Source organism: Phaethon aethereus (assembly GCF_964289735.1).
Source record: "Phaethon aethereus genome assembly, chromosome: 20".
NCBI lineage: Eukaryota > Metazoa > Chordata > Aves > Phaethontiformes > Phaethontidae > Phaethon > Phaethon aethereus.
This window is the reverse complement of record NC_138596.1, coordinates 2050629-2073226: the sequence shown is the minus strand read 5'-3', so window position 1 is coordinate 2073226 and position 22598 is coordinate 2050629. Positions and strand designations below refer to the sequence as shown.

At 47.6% G+C, this 22598-nt stretch overlaps 1 protein-coding gene across 1 annotated transcript in view; it reads right to left on the bottom strand.

Moving 5' to 3' along the window:
- The window catches only part of NSMF (NMDA receptor synaptonuclear signaling and neuronal migration factor), a gene marked incomplete at its 3' end in the record, with an annotated part of 46940 nt that overhangs the window by 18771 nt on the left and 5571 nt on the right, over positions 1-22598 (bottom strand). The window contains exons 2-4 of the mRNA XM_082008974.1: positions 18523-18584; positions 6323-6802; positions 1694-1769 (exon numbers count right to left, since the gene is read on the bottom strand). Of these exons, the coding sequence (XP_081865100.1) occupies positions 1694-1769; positions 6323-6802; positions 18523-18584 (618 nt within the window). The remainder of the gene's footprint in view (positions 1-1693; positions 1770-6322; positions 6803-18522; positions 18585-22598) is intronic.

The window sequence follows — 22598 nt, the reverse complement described above, 5'->3', positions numbered from 1 at the left end:
AACGTTTCTCAGCGGTGAGACTCCTACTTGACCAAGCTAAATCCTCCCTGGGGCAGCACGGAATCGCCAGAAATATTAACTGAGAAGCTACGTTAAACAAAGGAGCTGTGCTCCTCAGGGGTTTCCTTAGGGCACCATTCCCCAAACCAACCTCGCTTTTGCCTTCAAGCCCTCTAAGCCCTGCCCCGGGCCGTCATCCTGCAGCAAACCTTGCGCACAGCCAAGATGACTTCAGATAGCACAGGAGGTGCCTGAAGGCAAAGGAAATGTGCTGATTTTGTGCGTGGTTTGGTGTGTCAGCTCAGAACTGTAAAATATCATAACCACCGTTAGCAGCCGACATTTCTGAAGAGCACAGCAAGTATCTGTCAGATTGCCCTCAGACTGCCCACAACCCCGCCGGCCGGTGCCCAGGGGTATCAGCCAGCTGGGTGCCACCAGACTTATGGTCCCTGAAGAGGAGGCAGGGGACAGAGGTCATGTAAGAGAAGCAGCACTAGGACAATACAGAGAGAGCAGAAGCCCACGGAGGCTCCCCACTCCCAGTGTCAGGGTGGGATAGACACCCCACCACCATGCATCAGATTCCGCAGACCGGCACCAGGCAAATGCCTCTCCTGTGCTGTTCCCCATGCTGGGAGGGTGGGTCACGCCTCCAGCCAAGCTGGAGCGAAAGGGCATGAAGAGAAGCGTTTTTTTCTGGGGGAGGTAGATCCCTTCCAATATCTCAGCAGCTACTCCTCTCCCCAACACTGGATCCAGCCCTCCCTGCATCAGCCCTTACAGGTCTGATCCAGTCTGGGTCATCCCACCATCAATCAGCCTCTTTTAGGGATTTGGGGTAAGAAAAAATAGGTAGATTTTAGGTAAGGAGAAATAAAGAGAGCAGTAGATCTGAGGGTGACATAGGCATTGGAAGAAGGACACTGGAAAAACGTGACAAGGTTGGAGAAGGGCCTTAGAAGGCAGACCAGTACCTCCTTTCCCTCATTGCCTGCCTTAGCTTTCCAGCCAGGTAGGAAATACTTGAAACCAGGAAGATGACATCTCCTGACAAGCTGGGTACACCCTTGAAATGAGGCTTCCCTTACTCTCTTCAGTCCTTCAAGAACTGCCCGCTCCCAATGCACAGCAACCACGGGCACCGAAACGGCCATGGAGGGTGGAGGGAGAGGCTGTTCCTAACTCGCATCTGCTCACGCTTTGCAGAGATTTTACTGACACCTTCTTCAAATGACCAGACTAGCACAGAAGCTGTAGGGCTACATCTCATCCCACAGAGACGCACTCCTCCGGAGAGACGGATGCAAACCTGAAAGAACGTTCCCTTGGGGCAGCAGTTGCAGCAGAAGCAAGTGGTGGAGGGTCTCAGCTGGTGCTCCCACAGGACCCTTGCTCTGCAGAGGCAGCCAGGGACAGGGCACAGTGTCACAGAGAAAATAAGGGAAGCGGAGAAGAGCTGGGTAGCCCAAGGAGTTAAAGAAGGTAAAACCAAACAAGTGGGACTAGTAGGAAAGAGAACTAGTAACTGCAAAAAAGAAATTAGTACGAGACAAGGTTCTCTCTCTCCCTCTCACCCCCAGACAACGGTGCCGAACATACAACTCGATCGCTCAAGGCTCACAGATACAGCTTTGAGAGGGCCGCGAACTTTAAGATACACAATAAAAGCTACGGCAGCAGTTGCACTTACGCTTGCATAGTTGTAGTAGCAGTTTGAAAACTGAAGAGGTTCTCTTTTGGGAACCAGGTTCGTATGGGGACATCATCTGGAAGAGAGAGAGCAAAACCTGAGAATCCAGCAGGCAGAGACATCCTTCAGACAGCTTTTCCAAGCTCCTCCTCTTAGCACTTTTCTTCAGCATCCTGCCCTGTACCAAGCAGGACAGTCTCATCCTCCTCAGGTATACGCACACTGCCACGAGCGTTTTGTAAATTCGTGCTAAGCCTGTCTATCAGGCTACTAAATGAAGAATGAAAGTTCTACCCTAAGTGTGGAAGATTAGTATAATCCAGGAATTACAGGAGAGACAAGAGAACAAGAAAAAAACCCAACAAAACCAACACACAGGGCAAAGAAACATTTTTCATTAAAAGCATTTTCCAGCCCTGCCTTTTCCTTAGTACCATTAGTTTGAAATGTCTCATTCATCCAGTTCTTTCTGATACAGCCTCCCATGGAAGACGAAAAGCATTTGCCTTCTTTTCTTCAGAACTGTAAGCCTGAGGTACGCTCTCTTCTTCTACCATTGAAGTGTCAATAAACCCTTCAGACGGCTGCTCCTGATGACCTGCCCTTCATGAGTTTTTCTGGTTTCAGAAGTCAAACCGCACGTCAACTATATCAACTGCAGATACGTTTGTGCTTATTTGGTCCCCTATGTTTGTAGACTGCCCTGCCTGAACCAACTGCGGATTATTTCCGAGTTCGTTGCGTTAGGATACTGCATCATCTTCACGTAATGACCACCAAGCCAAAAAGCGGGCAGCAGAATAAGTCACTAATTATGTGTGTGGGATGGTGGTGACCTGAAGGAGGAACTTGACCAAGCAGCAGCTCCTACTGACGACTCTCAGGCTGAAGTCTCTCAGGCAGGGAATCAGAGGTGTTATTAAAATCCACTGACACAAGATGTGCAAAAAACTCAGCAGACTGGATCCCTGGGGCTTGGGGCTACCCGATTTTTCATCTTGCTTCACTCCATTTGTGGCTCTCTTGCTTAATGCCTTGTCACGTGTTGCTGATCGTGTGTCTTCCTTCACTCGTTCAAGTTTTAAGATCATTAGCAATTACAGTATATCAGTCGTTAATATTCTGGCATTGTCAAGAGTATTTTTTTAATTCACTTCCATTGGCCAATACCCAATCAAACTGTGCATGCCTACTGCAGACGTAATTACTACAGACCAGGTATCTTACCAAATATTTTGTACAGATCATCATCTACTACAGACTGATCCTGCTGTTCCCTGAAAGTACAAAAAAGTGGCTGCAGTTACAGATGCAAAAAATGCTAAATGCAAATGGGAAGGCTTCCTCTGAAGTGAAGCTTCCAAGAAATCGTATAGAAAGCTGTAACAGACACTCCTTCTCAGCTAACAGCTTATGTCAAGCCTTGTATAAAGGCACCCTAAGGAAATACATGTGTTAAATGAAAACTGCATTCTAGTATGCTAAATACTTATTATGAAGTCCCTATGTCTGCTCTCCCTCAAAAAACAGATAGAGAAGAAATGCAAAACAGCCTAGACTGTAAATGAATTACTTGTTTGAAATCTTAGCAGATTTTACAGCTTTTAAGCCACTAGCTTTGATTCAAAGCAGAGCTTATGAACAACAGCCAATATCCTTATGAGGCTTTGCCTGCACGATCGCTGGAAGCCTCCCCTCCTTTTCTGATAGACAGGAGTCAACATAGGAAAGATGCCTCTCCCCTACCCACAGCACTCAGTGGAGAATAAAGCATCTGTGACCCTTCAGAGGTGCCTCTTTACGAGCCAGAAGTAGAACAGTAACAGAGAAGCACACAGCTGGGGACTAGGGAGCACAGCTCAGCTCCAGAGCTCATCCAGCTCATTAAAATTCAATTATGAGTACGGGTATTTTGTCTTCAGGAGCAGGTAGCATGCTCCTATTCGGCCAGGCAGAGCATCTTGTTCTCCTTTCTTGTTACCATCAGCTGTGATGAAACAGTCAAGGAACCATGGGCCTGGGTAAGACTGGAGGAACACCACCAGCACGTTCAGCATCTCCAGCCACTTGCCGGGCTGCGTGAAAATCTCAGCACCTCTGTCCATGAGTGTTTGTATCAGATGCTGGGAGCAGCACAGGAGACGACAGCTTGTGCTCCTCTGGAATGGTGTTAGGCATCATAAACTCAGCATAAAAATCCGTATTAAATTATGCCAATCTGGCCTGACGGCCATGAGTGTTGGTTTGCAGCAATAACGCATCATGTAAATCCAAACAGAGAAAGCACTACTGTGAAGTGAGCCTCTGGGGATATTAGTCTCTCTCTCTCGTCTCCATTCATCTCTGCTCCGTTTTCTCTGCTAGCCGTGCATGAAGGACATTCCAAGAAATACTTCTTGCAACCTGCGACAGTTGTGCCATTCAATTCTCAGCTTTTCCCTCTGACAGAGAGCGCAAACGAGACCAAGCTGAGAAAACTTTCATTCCATGATGCCAGTGCTAGGACGGGATGTGGTCTCAGAGGCACAGTGCTGCCTGCGCAGCCACACGTGCAAGCGCTCGGCAGCTTGAGACGAGCACCGAGGGTAGCTGCTGCCTGCCTGTACGAAACATGAAATACTCACCGAGACATCTGCAGGTTCAGCACTGACCACTTTGTTCCCATTTAAGTAACTACTGCAATACATTTTCAGAAGGGCAAATCTCCATTTCACATTGATAACTGGCCCTAGCAAAAACTGCTGCCTAGTTGAAAATACATATTATAAATCCCAAATTCCAGAAATGGAACATGGCATTCAGGGTATGGTTTAGTGGGCATGGTGGTATTGGGTTGATGGTTGGACTTGATGATCTTAAAGGTCTCTTCCAACCTTAATGCTTCTGTGATGTCTCTATAGCATTTGCTATGACATGTTTTCCAGCAAATAGAGGCATTTAGCTCCAGCTATGAGGAGCTGATCTGCTCCATTACTGATCTGGAGCTTTCCTTTGGTTCTGTATAAGTAACCTGCTTCAGTCCCACAGTGCAGAGTACAGTTTTGATTTGCTCAGGAAAGCTTTCAACACAAATCCATCAGCATTACAACAGGAAAGCTTCACTTTCTCAATTCAATACACATCGTGAGGCTGCAATTGCTTCAACTCAGCACCCAGACGAATCCCCTGGGGTTGTGATCTCCTTTCCTGAAAGCCTGACTTTCTGTTTCTATCCTCACACAAGCTTTCTGGCTGCATCATCATATGCAGAGCCATCTTTTAACAGGTAAAACATATATGACCATAAAACCATAAAAGGTTTCTGTACAGGAAAACTCTTCTCACTCCTCTTCTTGCACTTACACAATAAAAATAATAAAGTCTAAACTTGCACATGTAGCATCTGAAAATGAAGCCCCAAAAAAATCACATGGAACAGAGGAACAGTGCTTAAAGACTATGCACAGGACTTAGTGGGACTGTATGTGTTCTGCACACTTGATAAACAATTACTTTTAAATCATTATTTTTTTAGTATTAGTGCATGTATTAATTTAGTCACATAATTTCAAGCATCTAGGCATGAAAATATGGTCCAGAACCCAACCTTTCTGTGATTTTACCTGCAGTAAATATCACTATGGTATTTAGTAGAAAACTATGAGCCCCGGAAAGATGCACATTGATCTCCACAGTCCATACACTCAATTTCTTTTCAAGGAGAAAACCTTGACCTTTCCTGGCTGTACGCTCCATTCTAAAAGCCTCCATGTGTGTTTACAAAAAAAACCAAAACAAAACAACCAGACAAATTAGGTCAGACTATTTGCCAGACACATAGAGAGCTGATAGGCAAAGATGGACTGCGTACTAGCTTATAATTCAAACCACATCGATTGTGACATATATTTAATTAATAGTTAAGTTTTTAAAGACCATCAGGATTTTTTTTTTAATGTAATTCAATATTACAAGCCCTATTCCCTGAAAATATTGAGCAAATAGATAGTGAGTGGGGAAGAAAGTCCAATATCGTGTTATTTGCTAGTATTTGTGGAAAAACCGTGAGGCGGCACTACGCGAGGGACCCTGCCAAACTGCTTCCAGCCACACAGGTGAGCATTTTGGGGCCGCACCAAAGTACAGAACACGGTACCTGAGGCTCCCGCTGAGCACTCTGGCACATTCACAAAGGCTTCACCTGCTTCAGCCCCAGCATGAGGCAGAGGAGAGAGGGTCCTGCCTCCTGGGTGGGCACAAATGTAGGTGCTTTGACACAGCCCCTCCTCTCCTGCTCTTCCTTCAACAGAAAGGGAGTCCACAGGGATCACCTCACTAAGCTACATGAAGCTGTCATGAAAACCACCCAGGTCACCTGCTGCTTACAAGCTAGAAGCAGAGACAGTGGAGCCTGGACAAGCTGGCCTCAAACTGAGCTCAGCTTCTTTCAGACTCCTCCTTGGACAATCCCTTTCCATGAATGCTGGTGCAAGGTACCGGCAACGTGTCGAAGGGGAAACACTCCAGGACCCACCTCGAGGCACACGGCAACAAAACTTCCATGCTGCGACGAGATGGGTGTCACCCTTCACCCCTGTGCTGATGAGTCCCTTTGTGTCCTTCCAGCACCCAGCACCCACCCTTACTTACCTGACACCCGATCAACGCTATACATCCTCTCCAGCCTTTTTCTGTGCCACCCGGTCTCGCCAGACTGATGCTGCTCCAGGTCAAAGGAATGCTGGGAAGGGGCAGCCAGCCGGGTGCAGTTTGGGCACTCCTTGGAGCCCTGTCGGCTGCCTGGCCAGCCCTTGCAATGCCTGCCAACGCCGTGAGAGCCGCCAGCGCTGTGCACGTGGTGGCCGTGGTGGCATTCCTCTTGGGCAGCCCCCTTCATCACCACCAGTTCCATACTTTCGTTCTCGTGGTCCGACAGCATCGGCCTCTCGCCAGAGATCGTGTAGACTCGTGGCTTCGGTCCTTCGCTTGGCATCTTCTCTGCCTGCTCCTCGGAGAAGCTCCTCTCAAACTTGCCGTCTGAGATGACGGAGAGCCTGCGCTTGTTCTGTGCCGCCTGCTGCATCTCCGGGGAGTCCTCCTGCCCGATGTAGGAGTCTGCTAACAGGTGATCTGAAACAAATGGCACACTTTCCTTAAAACCAAAGCACCCCAGACACCGACAAATTCAGGAGGCTGGCTGTTACTGGTGCAGAAAGGGGAAGGGAGGGCACGATATGGTAGGTTCCCCCAGGAACCTTTTCAAATGAACACGTGCCCACAGCCTTGTAAACCTCCAGAGCTGGTACTGAAATGAGAGACATTTCTCACAGATAAGCCCAATATTTTAAGCATGCAACTGGCCAGCAAACAAGACCAGAAGCAAATGCAGCTCTTGGAGCACAGCCTGCAAATGCTTACGTGCAAAACAGCCCTTGCTCAGCTGCGCGGTCCCGTCTGCTTCAGTGAGTTTGGCAATGCAAGGGCTACTGAGCTGGTGAAAGTATGCAGGATGAGGACCAGCACCAACTCCCCTAAGAAGCGACAAACTCTGAGTGTTTTGTGCATCAAGTTATTATTTTTTAGAATTGAAGGTGTAAACCACCAGGGTTTGTTTTTTTCTCCCCCCCCCGATTTTCTGCCACTTGGTTTGATACGAAAGAAATGCAAAGAGACTTCAGCCGCCAGCTGCGGCACAGCGTCCCACTCTCTGCAGCATCCCTGGTTAGCAGGCCTCATCGCGTGTGCCGATGGCAACAGTGCAGCCTGCGGAAGCTGTCCTGAAGGAAAATACAGCCACTCCCTTTGTAGGGTAGGAAGATCGAAAGGAGAGGGGCCCATGAGCGCAACTATCTTTGGAGCCCACACACTGGATGAAGTGCCAGGAAATCTCAGCATTTCCATGGCAATTCCATGCATGAACCCAGCAGTAGCTCCCACCCACCTGCTAATCCTTTTTTCAAGTGGCTGTTAATTACCTCTTACACTTCCCTTCAGATGGGAAGCAGCTCGGGGACTGTTAAAAAGGCTCAGCAGGGAATGCATTATTCATGTGACTACTACCCCAGAAAAATAAAATCATTGGTGTCCAGCACAGACAGAAAGCAAACCCAACCCTTTGCTTCACTAGATAAGTAATTAACATCTTTCATTTAGCTACTGAGCCATGACCTGGAAGAACTCAGCAACAATCTGAGGCTTGGCTACCTTGCAGTTGGCCACGAAGAGATGGAAGAGGAAGAGACCGATCTCAGGACAAGTCTGACGTTGTACGTGTGCAACATGGACCTTTCACTGCTGCCACATTCTGCTTCCCGTGAAGTGCTCCTGTGCCCCTCTGAAAAGAGCCCTCCCAAGCCGAGGATGTACACCTTCAGCTTTTGAATCTGACGCCCATCCTGGACTGTGCTCATGCTGCCAAGGGCCTCTTCCCCTGCTCTGTTTGCAGCCGAGACTGAACTGAATTTAGCTGGTACCAATACAGTGTGTCACGCTCACCTCGTTTTTCTGCTCGAGATATAACTTCCTCCAGCACCACTAGGAGATAAATACGTCTCTGGCCACTCAAGACATGACTGTCAGGACTGTTCAGGCTGACACGACTCAGGTTCGTTTCACTTGTCTCCTAGTGAGACCTCACAGTCTCTGCATACTGTAGCTGGCAGCTGTGGGACTCCTTCAGCTGACCAGGAGAAGGAGCCTGTAGGAGTCCTAAAGAAAGAGCTATGCCTCTTGAATCTATAGCTGATGCTCTTTCCAGACTTCACATGAGGTCCAAAACACCTGCCTAGGTATAGTGAGGAATCATGCACCTCACTGATACGGTCCAGGTAAAATATGAAAGGCGGGCAGTGGTCTACTTCACCCATGGGCTCCTACAGAGAGACAGCACGGCTATCCGCACCTCCTCCAGGAGGAGAGCGTGATGGACTACAAGGGACATCACCAGAACAACTGCAAGCCATTCAAGCGGAAGAAGCTGCTGCACCAGCTGTCATTCAGCAGCTTGTCCACTGAGTTCTACCAGCCGCAGGATATGGTGTCATGGATCAACCAGTGCCAAAAGTGTTCACAGGCTCCAAAGTTCCAACCACTTGTCACCCCTCAAGAGGCAGCAGGCCACCACATCCGTTCTCCAGCAACTCAGATCCTCTCCAGTTCCAAGACTGTGTTCTAGAGTGGGCATGTCTTGGGAAACCACCACCAAATGTATCTTCAAGATCTACCAAGATCTGTGCTGGCCAATATTGCCAAGCACACAATTTTTAAAATTAAAAACAAAGGCCAGTTCTAAGTACTCTTCTCAACTTGTCAAACTTACTAATCTGTGTGGGCACAGTGACGCTACATATTTCTGGAGACACCACAAAATAGTGGCTGAGAGCTGCCCCTGTTCCTCCTGAAAGGACTACTGCTACGGCAGATGTATGGCCTCATTAGAGCAAACCGACAGGACTGTGCACCCTTCCCCATGCACTGACAGCGCCGCAATTCAGCGATCTGAGAGCTTCTGAACTCTGGTATCTGGGGGTAAATGCAAAACGGAGTGCCCAAAGTATAGTATGTCTGCAAACGCTGATGATCACAAGTGCAGAAAGACCAGTTCCAGTCTCTGTTTTACAAGCACTAAGGTCTGTTCGGTCCCATAAAATTTACAGACATGTAAGTGGGACATGAGCAGTTTCAAGTAAGAGTCAAATTTGCACAGGAATCATGGCAGGGTTACAATTCTTGACCAGGTATATTTGACATAAACTACCTGTCTGATGTAGCATGCAAAAAGTGAGGATAATCCCTTCTTCCTACCTTACTTGTTCCTTACTCAAAGTGTTTTCACTTGTACTTCTCTAGGAGTTTTCATGGTCTATACTACAAAGGTCTGCCACCACATCAACACAGTATGCTTTCTCTTTGTCAAACAATTGGATAATTATTTCTTTTCATTCAATTTAGCACCTTCAGTAACTACACACTGGAGAAGCAACTTCATATGCAAAGGGAGTGGGAAGCTTTATTCAAGACTTCTAGTTAATAAAGAACTTATCTATAGAAAAAAAATTACTATGGAAGGAAAAGAGATTCAAACATCCATCATAATGAATTATTGGCTTCTAAAAACAAACCTGCACCATTTCAGGGAGCAAGTCTGCACTAGCACTCACACACACATGTGTTCGCATACACCAGCAGCCCAGGGATGTTACCAGTGAGCAGTTCTCTAGTCCGTGCTTGCAGTGAACTGGATTCAGGTACCAAAGCACCACACCTGCTTCCACTACGGCATTTTAGGTTAATAGTTTGCTTCTGCTAGGAAAGAAGTCAAGCTGGTCCAGAAATCAATGGCGAATTAAATCTAAGCCACAGGGATACTCAGTGAAGAGAACCAAGAAACAGTAACAGGGGACTTCAGGAATGACTGGAATTGCTTTCTACGAGTCAGCTGAAGCAGACTGCTGTTAACACCCTCTGCCTGGTTACTGCTGCTCCGTTTCAGTTCATTTGCACATTGCTCTTGCCACCTCTCCCACAACCAGCTGCTCCCTCAAACTGCCAGGCCAGCCCAGGCCAGCGTGGCTCGGGAAGCCTGGCACCGCGCGCTGCTCTCCAGCCACTCCGGCGAAGCTGACCTGGTAACAAGCTCTGCTCTCCCACTTGCTTTGATCAGCAACACCTCTGTCTTACACAGCTGCAAAGCTTCCCTGGAGCAGACAAACCAGGTTCCTCAAATGGATTTCTTTCACCTAGATTTGTGCTCTACATAGATTTATTGTGACTGAGATACTTAACACCAAGATGAAGGGAAGAGAACCAACATGCTTGATCTGTAGCTCACGTGTCTACTGGTAACAGAAACATCCAAGTCGTACTTTCATCGCTTCCCTGTCCACCTGGGCTAAGTCTAACAGCCTGTCCAGAGCCTGGGGGCTCGACAGTCCAGTCCTGGGGGCAAATCCCCTTCCCACCCGCCTTGTTCTTTACTTGAACACATCTCATTGGCTTCAGTTACTCCTCTCTGATATTTCTTTCCTCACATTCCACGCAATACTGCCCAACGCAGTCATTTGGCACACGTATCAAAGACATGACCGCCGACAGCAGTGATAATCTGTACTGGTTAATTTGCAGTGTCTTGGGGAAAGAAAGAATCCACATTCTCGATACATGTAGTTCCTGATAATTAGGTACTTATTACTATTAGATACCTACAATACATCCTTTCTCACTCAGTAACTCTAACTTAAGCACTTGCTCTGACCCAGGTTACTAACCATGGAAGGATTTTCACATTTTCTTTCACCGTCACAACTTTTCTCCAGAGGAGGTAAAACGCTGGGATACGCCTCAGTTGACTGATGCCCATTCACAACAGCGGAGGAACTCACCGAGCCAAACTCATGTCTGATGCAGGCTGCCTTGGAACCCCATGGGATGAGAAGTTTATAAATCAAGGCAGAACATAGCCACAAGGCAGAGACAGAAGCTTAAAAAAAAAAAAAGTCCCAAATTTATTACTGTACGTAGCAGCCAAACTGATGATTAAAGCACCTTAGATTTAAAACCTCAGCTCCAGCATCAGAAGCGAAGTGGCAAAGAGTAATGCAGATAAACCCTATTAAAAAAAACATCCATCATCTCAGAAAAATAAATTTCAGAGAAACAGTTCTCTCCTCCCTGCTCCACCTCAGCTGGACCTCTCTGGATCTGATGTTTACGGTTCCAACTTTAAATGAAAGAACTGTCTCAGCCACTGAAGATAAATGGAAAGATTTTAGCTTTACAGTATATGGACTCGCAGCATTGTTTGTAGTAGCAGGAATGAACTTAATGCTTTTTTTATTTTACACCAGTAGGAGTCCAGGTGATGCTCTCAGTGAGGAGAGCAGACGGGTGCACTGGCTAGAGCCCAGGGCGTTGCAACAACAGTCACATCTTTCCAAACAGCAGAGCTGAGCAGGTTCCCTCGACATTTCAGTTCTGAGACGTCCCGTATGCCTGCCACTGCCCCTCAGGTGTGCTAAGAGGCTGTCAGGTCCTGTTCTGCTCCGCTGCCTCCCTGAGCGTGCCTCGGAACCGAAACGCAAAGCTCCCTACCATGTCAGCTCTGTCCTTCGCACGGCGAACGTACCGCAACGTGACCCCGCCAGCGCAGAGACGGGCTGGCAGCTGACCTCGCTGGGCTGCGGGCTTGAAACGCAGGCAAGACATAGGCACGGTAAAATCCAGGAAATGTGCTCAAAGATATTGAAGCATGAGGCAGGGAGATAAAAATGGAGATACAGCAATTAAAAAAAGGTCACAGTGGCATTTCAGCCGTGCAGTATCTTCAGAGTCAAGTGAGCGAATGTCATGTACAACGTTCGCTACAGCATTACCCAAAGCCTGACCAAGCCAGCCCCACCGTGACTTTACCGGGCACCCTGACCCTACTGCTCCCGAGGAAGGAACGTCACGCACTCCTCTGCAAAGCTACAGAGAAAAGGCAAGGGCTGCTTCCGTAAGGGAGCTGCTCTGAGAAAACAGAAGGTCACTTAACTATGACAAAACGGTTCCAATTAGTCTTCTGCGCTGAAATGGGCCTAGAAAACAAACATACTGAAGACGCTGTTGACATTGTGCCTCATAGATGAGTAACCTTTTAGTCTGGCATGTAACACTAATGCGAATAGATGACATTGTTACTGTGAGACACAACCCATTCCAAGGGTACCATTTCCATGGTAACACTGTGACCTATGTTTTTATTCACTTTATAAGCAAACAACATATTTCGTGGCAAATTTTAGGATACACCCACACCATACCCGTGCTGGCCGATCCTTGAAGCAGCCTGAAACCCTCAGAGACAAGATTTCACATCCCCGCTCTGCCCTGAACTCAGGCTGCCTACAACCCCCTCCGCAGCAAGGGCTTTTTCTTTTCTTTTTTTTCTCCTGTTTTTTTCTTTTCCTTTCTTTTTTTCTTTTCTTTTCGTCTTTTTTCTTTCTTTTGCTTTCTCTCCGCAGCAAGGGCCACCTCCGTTGCTCAAGGCCAGCCATACCACATCCGCACAGGGATGCGCCGAGAGAGCTGGGCCAGACACTCTACTGGGTTCCGTCCTGGGGACAGGGTGAACACCCTCTAGAGAAAAAGGCAGACTTGGTGCTTACCCTGAATCCAGCTCCACTGGCAGCTCCACAGCCTGAACATTGTCTTATGAGTCTTATGTCTTATGTCTATATGTCTTATGTCTTATAAGCACAAGTCTTATGAGGAGCGGCTGAGGGAACTGGGGTTGTCTGGAGAAGAGGAGGCTGAGAGGAGACCTTATCGCTCTCTACAACTACCTGAAAGGGGGTTGTGGCAATGAGGGTGTTGGTCTCTTCTCCCAAGTAACTAGTGATAGGACAAGAGGAAATGGCCTCAAGTTGCACCAGGGGAGGTTTAGATTGGAGATTAGGAAAAATTTCTTCACTGAGAGGGTGGTCAGGCATTGGAACAGGCTGCCCAGGGAGGTGGTGGAGTCGCCATCCCTGGAAGTGTTCAAAAACGTGTGGATGTGGCGCTTCAGGACATGGTTTAGGGGACATGGTGGTGCTGGATTAATGGTTGGACTTGATGATCTTAAAGGTCCTTTCCAACCTAGTGATTCTGTGATTCTGTGATTGGCAAACTGAAGGTCCCTCTTAGAGCACTGTACAGCTGCAGCTTTACTTCATAGCTTTGCTAAAAGCACAGCTCACAGGTCACTTGCTTGGGCTGAAGCACCTGCAAAGCCTCGTGCTGGAGTTCCTCAAGCCCCAAGTCAGCTGCCGGCAGCATCAGGAACCCGCTCTGCCGCACGGCTGCTGCCCTCCACACGCGCTCACGGCCTCTCTGCCGGAGCGGCAGAAGCCCAGGGTGCAAACGCAAGCGGTTGCTTCAGTGCAGTCTCTGCCCGTGGCACAGTAGCTTCCGGAAACACGATTTTCTCCTGCCACCCACCACCCATTGCCACTTGGCTCAGGGAAGCTCACAAGTGCCCTCTTCTCACTCAGTGTTTACACTGATGGCTGAAACATGATCCAAAACCAAAGGAAAGAAGTGAAGATTACTTCTTCTGAGCTCAAAAAAAAGCTTCTTCCAGTTTCGGGTAACTGTCCCCTCTGGTTTGCACTGATGCAAACCGGTCAGGGTAGCCACACTGTTTCTGCAGTAACCACAGCGAGTTTGGGTCAAGACCTGCCAGGCAGCTCTGGCCCAAAGCCCATCACCTCTGCAGCACCAAGCACACCTTACACTTGCTGGGATGGTCCGCCCTCTCTTGCTTCCAGAGCCTTTCAGGCGGTTTGCCCACAGCAGCGGCCTGCCGCAGGCAGACCAGCGCTGCATCCCACCGCGACGGCCCCAGCACTCCAGCAGCAGTGGGTGCCCTCCAAATAACCCAAGCAAGCAAAATACAAACTGCCTGATAAAAAAAGTTCGGGGAAAAAACCCAGCACAGCTCCCTTCCTTCCCTCAGGAAAGGATCCTTGTGTCTGAATCCCATCTCACCGGGATGCATCACTGCCTCCCCAGGCAGGAAGTTTCTCAAATGCTCTGCTTGCTGTCATTTCTAATTTCATTACCCCATGCCCTGGATGTCTTTTTCCTCTCACAGTCCCAGCACATGGAGATTAAGAAATCTCAGTGAGGGGCCTCTGACACCTAAGGTGGGAGAAGGGGGCTCTGGGAATGTCCAAAACTCCTTATCCCATGAGCTCTGGTGAGACTCCAAGTGATTATTTCTTCTGTGTTTTGCGCTCTGCAGCCTTTTTACACGTCCTTTTCACAACATTTCAAACCTTTTCTCTGTCTTTCTTCTAGGTCTGTCCCAAGAGACACCCACCCCTACACTAAAACCATGCCATAGTCAAGATGGAAAGTCTTTGGAAGGTACCAGAAAGCTACAAGAGTCAGCAAGGACTCTGGCAACAGCCTTGCAGTCAGAATGAACACTGAACATGGGAGAGTGCTCTTCTTGGGGACCTTCCCAGACCTCCAGCCTGCATGAATAAGCCAGCAGTGAACAGAGGCAGGAAGAGAGCAGGAGATGCGTTACCACCTCAGCATCAGCTCCCGTAACAGACCTGTGTCCTGCCAGCAGCAGAGTCCAACCCTCCCTTTTTTCCAATTCCTCAGAATATCTCAAAGACTGGGAGAAAAAAAAAAAAAAAAATCTGAGTGATCCCAAGGGGAAAATCCCTTCATCCTCTGCCAGAAACTCGTACTCGGTCACCAGGCAGCTGCCCTGTTCCAAAAGGGAAACAAAGAGAAGAAAAATCTGTATTGCCATTATCCCTGCTGTAACCACAAGAATATGGTCAGTGCACTCCAAGCCAAGCGAATGAGTGAGAAGAGGTAAATGTACCTCCCCAGTCACCTGGAACAGCCTCCTCCAGAATTAGACATCGAAGACTTGCATAGGGATAGTCACACAATATTTATGAGCCATGAAGTTCTCAGGCCTCACGTCACGAAGAATCAGAAGTTGTAACCAACAACAAATACTCTCACATTTTCTTGCTTACATGTATACCCTGCAGTACCCTGCAATCCGCTCCACCTCCTGCTGCTGTTCAATTCCATACCCACCTCCCTCGTGAAGGAAGCAGAGCATGGACAGAGTGCAATTTTATTCAAAACAGAAGGTGAAAAAAGCCTTGCAAATAACTCACCCTCATCAAAATGCTCAGACATGGCAGCTGGCCCATCCTGCTGATCTGCAGTCCCTCTGTAGTTCTTCATTACCACTCCACCATTTCTCAAAGCCATTCTGCCACACGCATACACACAAGCTCTCCAGAGGAGCCACCAGAAGTAGACTCTGGGGTGTAAAAGTTACCACCAAAGAATAAGCTCTTTGATCAGTTGTGGAATTGTGAAGAAGAGGTGGGATGCAAAAGCCATTATACCATCTCCTTACCTTGGAGTCAAGGGACTCCAAAGATAAAAAAGTCAAACCAAAATGGACGATCCTCAGAGAACAAGTGCAGCAGAAATGGAGTACATTGGGGTAGTCTCTGCACACTTGGCATCTCCAACCAGATGGTGGGTCTCCTGTGTCTGCCCGAGGAGTTACAGAGCTCCACCCTACTGCCGAGGAGCTGAACTAGCAGATAGAGCAGCAAGAGAACGGTCATCGCCAAGATTCACACCCACCTCCTTTTCTGCATCAGGATTGTCCTCTGCCAGGTTCTAGCTCCTGGATCTGCAGAAGGGGAGGATCCTGCCCTTCCCTCCTCCATTTATGCCTCCACTGTCCCACTGAGGGCTCTGCCACCTCCCTGCTCCTCAAAGACCACAACCCCTTTCCCTCACTGCATCTATCAATGATTTCAAAACTTTCTTAAACCCTTTTTTTCTGGACTATGAACTACTGAAGTCACAGCCTGCCTCCTTCCAGTCACATTTAGACTAGAGCCTTTGCCCCAGCTGCAGTCTGCTGGCAGTGCCCAGAGCACCCCCATATACAGCCGGGGTTAGCAGGCCTATCCCACTAGGTAAAGACACTCACGGGGAAAGCCCGGAGTGCTATGAACAGAGACGTACATGCACCGAGGACTCAATTCTTCAGTGTGCTGAGCTTTCTGGACCTAAGCCACCAACACATGCAAGTAGGAATTTAACTAGAGGATACTGGTGGGCCTGTACAGCCATAACACCACCTCTCCCTGCTCTCTTCAGGCAAGCTGATGAGTTTGAACAGATTCAGGTACTTCCATATATGTGCTACATCTTCAAGCTATGTAGAAGAGGAGCTTCATTTGCTTCTCTGGAGTCACTGGGTCAAAGCTAATCGAACAGCTTAAGCACTCTGCTGAGCGAAAGGTAAAGCATTCAGAAACTTGCAAAAGCAGTACTGATACTAGAGAATTTCTGCAGGAAGGAAAGAGTTGACTTCTCTGTTATTGGACTACTGAGACAAACAAAAGGGAGCCAAATTTTCAACTCTGAACATTTTTATGGGATAGCAACCTTCCTACCATGGTTATTTATAAAGAAATGTTACAGGCTATGTTAAATTATACACTGCAGAATTTCAAAAGATGACTTAAAAATGATTTTTTTTTTTTTCCCCCTTTTCTATAAACATTAAGAGTAATTTCTAGGGCACTTTGTTTCCAAGTCAATACTTAAGGATCCCACAAGGATTGTGGTACATCCATCTGTACCTCTCACTGCTTGATTCTTATCTGCGGCAACTAAATTCGCTTGGATTCAAATACGACCTCACGCCTGATACACCAAGGGGCCAGTGGGTGTGAGAGGGCTTCCCTGGAGAGCTTACAGATATGTCACAAGCACAGAGGGGGCTTAAGCGCTGGTCTGGGGAGCCTGACAACGGCACATTACCCAGGAGTCACATCAGCTCCATTTCCATGTTCTCCTTAACTAGTCAGAGAGAGGAACGAGTGACTAAGAGCACCCCATAAGCTGCGCAAAACAACAGCTTTGTAAGCGGGCATCAGAGGGGCTCCTACTGCTTGGCTTTGACCAGGGCTCCCCAGGTCTCAGGCACCCAAACAGATCTGCCATTTCCCCTCCTCTCCATCAGAGATTCTCTCTTCAGCCTGAACATGAGCCCACAGGTACTATGACGGTGATGATAAAGGATGCTTTTGCCATTCTGGGAAGCCTCCTCAGACCTGCCCGGGCTGCCTCTGGGCTGTCTGTCCAACCCCTTCTGCCTCGCAGATGCTTCATCTCAGCTGCATTAAACCCCAGCCTTTTTCTACCCTCCCCTTCCTATCACCATGGGCTGTTCTTAGACCAACTATTTTAAGTAATGTATCACTAGAGTTTCTCATGCCTGAAAAAAAGCATAATCAAAGAACACAGCAGTGTTGGACATTGTTTTAAAAGCCCTTCCATTCACAAAGTTAGCACAGTTTAGCCAAGGACAACTTGAAGGTCATTAGAACACAGCCAAGAAAAAAAGGCAGGGACTCATTCAGTTGGCTGTCAAAGACTAGTGTGATTGGGCTTCCTTTCAGCAAGAGGCTTTTCCTGCCTGTAGAGATTTAAACAAGCACACACACTTACAGTTTACCTAAAATGATAACATCACTCTACATTACATTCTATTTAATAACTTTGCTCTCTAGCATTGGACTGTTTTGCAGGGGATAATCTGCTACTTATTCACACAGGATTTTCTGTGGATTCCACGGGATTTTCTATAGGTTTTATAGTGAATTTATTGTCTGCAAAATGTTTTCTTTCCTCACGGAGAAGACAGCCCCGTTAGAAGTCAAATGAGTTTCTCTCACGCTCTTTTGCCCATCAAGCAAAACTTATCCTAGGCTGACAGGGGCGATTTCTGCACCTGAAAAATTAACACATTAGCTGGCACATGTTGCTGTCCTCAACTACACAAGGCAAACCTCCTTTGTTGAAGGAAACCCTGGGAATAAATCCAGAGGCTACCTTTGCCAGCAAAGACAGATTGCTGCACATAGACGAAGCACATCAGTTAACGCACTAACTCACCTTTTTTTATTCCCCAGTGAAAGCAAGAGCTAGGAGTGACAAACCAGTGCAGAAGCCTTGCGCAGTGCAGTCTTTCACTTCCCAGCTGAAACTTCTTCCAAGGACATCAGCTCTAGGGGTGAATTTATGACAGGGCACTTGTCCACTAAAACTGAACTTGTCCCCACAGCCCACTCAGCCCTTGAGTCACCAAACTGCCTTCTCTCCTCAAGGGCTGCACAGATCCAGAGGGTGACTCCTCCTGTCTCTCTGCTGCTGAGATCTCACACTAACACTTTATGATAAATAAATGCACTTTCATTTTAAGGCATAATAAATAGGTGCATGCACATACAGATATAAACAAGGCATGTCAGTTCTCTTACCTGAGCCGTTTCTACCTTCGGGATGGTTTTGTGAAAGATATTCTCCAAAAGCCCTTGCCGCTCTGCATATCCAAGCATCACAGAAGGCAGCAAAGGAGAGAAAGAAAGAGACGGGTAATGGTTAAAGGCCAAGGAAAGAAGGAACAGTTCAATATACTGCTGTTTCCCTGCAGCTGCCCTTCCCTCATCTTCAGGTGACACCAATTTAAACATGCTGCAAGAGCAGTGGGGTTAACACACATCAGTTTTCCCATGGCCAAAGGGGAAAACAGAGTTGGACTACAAGTCCAGGACTACCTGAGTCTTTAGCTTCTCTTTTACAACTGAAAAAAAATTGAAATGCACCTGCCTTAAACTTGGCCTTGTTTCTTTGATGCACATAGGAACTGGATCACTGTCTCCAACCACACCAAGTTAAACCGTTTCTGGCAGCCCAGGGAAGAAGGTATCTCCACCCCAGTCCCAACCATCACCTCAGCCTTCTACTCTGGTTCTGAATGCTCCTATCGGTGAGCTATCACAGCTTAGGCATTAATGCTAATACTCATTTCACCTACCTTAACCCTAATCTCAAATACTATGTCAGTATTTGGATTATTGGACAATCTTATTTGAGAGACCCCCACAAGACCCCACAAAAGCAGTTCCTGGTTCTCTGATGGATTCAGGTCCCGTGGATGACTGAGATTTTACTGAAATACATTAAGAATCAACTGGGCAGGGTATGCTCAACCCTTATCACACATCAAGGCCTACATCAGCGAGCAAACCTATGAATATTCCAAGAGGGAAAAGCTTTCTCATTTCAACCCACAGGGGAAAGGGATCCTTGGTCAAGGCATGCATTCCCTGGTATATGGTAAATACAATCTCCAGTCTCCTATTGCCAGGACTTTTGTAACATCCTGCTGCTGTCCTTGTTCTCCTGTACCCAACAGACCTGCGCCTCAAGTGACCACCTTTTCCCCAGCCATCCATTTTCCCCAGGTTTGTAGAACAACCTCTCCACGGTCTGCAGCATTACAATCAGGCTGATATTTGCCAATGGACAGTCTAGAGTGGACGTTCGGCAAACAGCGAGATGAAATAGCCACCCACCTCCTTGGCAAGCCAAGCCAACAAAACTCAGCAGCCAAGCACTCACAGACTGCAAGCACACCAGCATCTCTTGGGGAGGAGATGAAGACTTGCTGCAACAGGGAAGACTCTCCATGCCAAGGCATCATGTCTACTGTCCCCCTCCTTCAGAGGTGCTCAACCTCAGAAAATCCCTCTCCAGCTCAAGCTGCCATAAAAGGCCACGCTCCTAACAGCCATTTAGCACCTAAGTGCAGAATGGCTTTGACCTCCAAAACAACCTTCTGCTTTGCTACCCGATGCAGCAGCATATCCCAACCTGTGTAGCCAGGATTTTCCCCACTCCTTTTATACATCTCCTCCCAAAGGGGAAAAGATTAACAAAGCCGCAATGTACCTCCCAGAGCGACTAGAGCTGGAAGGAGGCAGAAGTCCATTTGTCATCCACAGCCAGCAATAGGGGATCGATAAGAACGATGAAGAAAGAGTAATTTAATCTCCCTGGGAGGAAATTTCAGCACAGCCAAATGCAAAACGCTTTGGAGCAGTGCAGCTGGAGCTGTGCAAGAAGCAAGGTTTAACCTTCTGCATCATTACAGGCTAATGTACAGTGCTGAGGTTCTTTCTCTTTCCAGATTCTTGCCTGTCTAGTACCAGGCTGTACCTTTAGACACTAGCCAGGATTGGCAGTTGCCCAAACTGTCCTTCTCAATGCATAAGCACCCCCAGAGATGGTCACGCAGAGGCTCTGACACACGGGGGAGCTGTACAATTAGCATGCAATCCCCACTACGATGAAGAAAGAGATGACCATCATGGTTCACCCATACAGCAGAACAAGTGCCTCATGGATGTTCCTTGCACACACTACCTTTCTGTCTGGGCAAAAGAGCAGGACTTGGTCCTGGGGCAACACACAAATGTAAAGTTGGGAGCTGGAGTGTGGCAACTTCAGGGAAGTGGTGGAGTCACCATCCCTGGAGGTATTTAAAAGACGTGTAGATGTGGTGCTTAGGGAAATGGTTTAGTGGTGGTCTTGGCAGTATTAGGTTTACAGTTGGACTCAATGATCTTAAGGGTCTTTTCCAACCTAAACAATCCTACAATTCTAACATCAGGCTATGCAGCTGCAAGAGCACTCCTGAGCTACTCCTGCACTCCAGGAGGTGGTTATAAGGCTCAGTCAAAGCCACGGCTGATGTCACGTAGCACTGGCAACAGCCCTGCTTTGAGCAGATGGCTGGGCTCAAGACTTCCAAGATCTCTTCCCCCAACACTTCTGGGACTCCAAGGCTTACCATGGAAATGTCTGTCCGTGCCAGACATCATAAACACCAGTCACAAACAGGGCACTTACACCCTTGGAAAAGACTCTGAAGCTTCTTTTGTGCATCAGCAGTCATTCCATGTTGAAAAAATAACAATGAGCAAGTTCTCAGGTACATTATCAGTGAGAGAATATGGTGATTTACATAAAAAAATGCTGAAATATGATGATAAAATTTAGTCTGCAACTAGTTCAAAAGCTCCAAGAGCATGTTAGTTCATCTACCATTCTCTCTATTCATGTCTCTGCCAATACCCGAAACTGATCTGTCTTAAAATCTGAACCAACACTTCACCCTCAGTTTGCAAACCACAGGCTCAAAAAATTAGTACCGAGCACTTCCCAAGACCCAAACTGCAAATGGCTAACATGGAGCCAGAGAGAAGCACTGCTGCCCTCCATCCCACCTTGTTCCACAGTGAAAACAGTGTCACTCAGAATTAAGAGCCTGAGTTTAAAGGTGCTGCAGTGTCTCTAACCTCACTCTCCTGTTTCCCCAAGCAGATGAAGTAGGATGGTAAAATCCCAAGTGCCAGAGCTCCCAGAGGACAGGCGATACCCAGACCTCTCCTCCACAGGTCAGAAGCACAGTCAAGGAGCACAGAGCTACTCAAAAACATTGATGCCCAGCCCAGGCTGAACCTGCAGTTCTGTCACTGCTGTTCCATGTCCACCGCTCTCAGATGCCGCAGGTCAGCCTAAGAGCAAAGGAATGTGGACGCTTGACCACAGTTATTTAGCAACAGCCAGTAAGGCAACGACTCCTGCAACAGTACAATGTGCGACGGGGGTTTTCCAGCCAATTACACTGCAAACTTCGAACTAATTTTTTTGCCTATTATCTCAGTGGTTTCCTTCTACATTTCTGCTTCCCAAGTGCCACCAGCTTCTCCTTGGCTGTGCCTCAGCTGATCACCCACAGATGTCTGCATGTGCCCTTTGCCAAGGGGACTCTGCTGGCCATGCTAGCTCCTTATGGCTAGTCTCTCCTTAGCCAAACCTTTTGTCTTCCTTCGCTGCCCTCACTGTGCTCACAGTCACCCCAGTTTACCTGCACCAGCCCGTACCGTTAACGTGTCACTTACCCCCTCTCCTTGGCTACCCACTGACTTGATCAAAATAAAGTCAGAGCAAAATTCAAACAGATGGTAGCTGCTCTATTCATCCCATTCTCTTCTATTTCTTCTATCAACACACTGTATTAATACAAGCCACACAACCATGGTTTTCTCTCAGCTCGGTTTTGCCTCCACTGTCACAGCCGATGTAGTTCAAGCCCCACCAAGTCTACTGATGGCACTGGATAGAAAACCCTTCAACCGGTCTCTGAGCAGAGACTCCTCAGGATAATTTAACTGTCAAGAGAGAAAAAAGAAAACTTGTTTCACATAAATGAGATGAAGTACAAGGTGCCTTACAGATACACAGGCCGATGAGCTATAACTCTGAGTGTACGACACTGCAAAAGCTGCATACAAATAAGCAGGTAGTACTGAGAGGTAATCAGCTGATGACATGACAAGTTTAGCCCTGATTCATCTAGAGAGAGGTTTTCGTTTTATTGGCAGATCACATCTGCATGTTACACAGCCAGCACAGCTTGATTTAACAGAGACATGAACCAGGGACCTTAGCCTTAGTACACTGTGCTACTGAGTCTAACCAGCAAAGA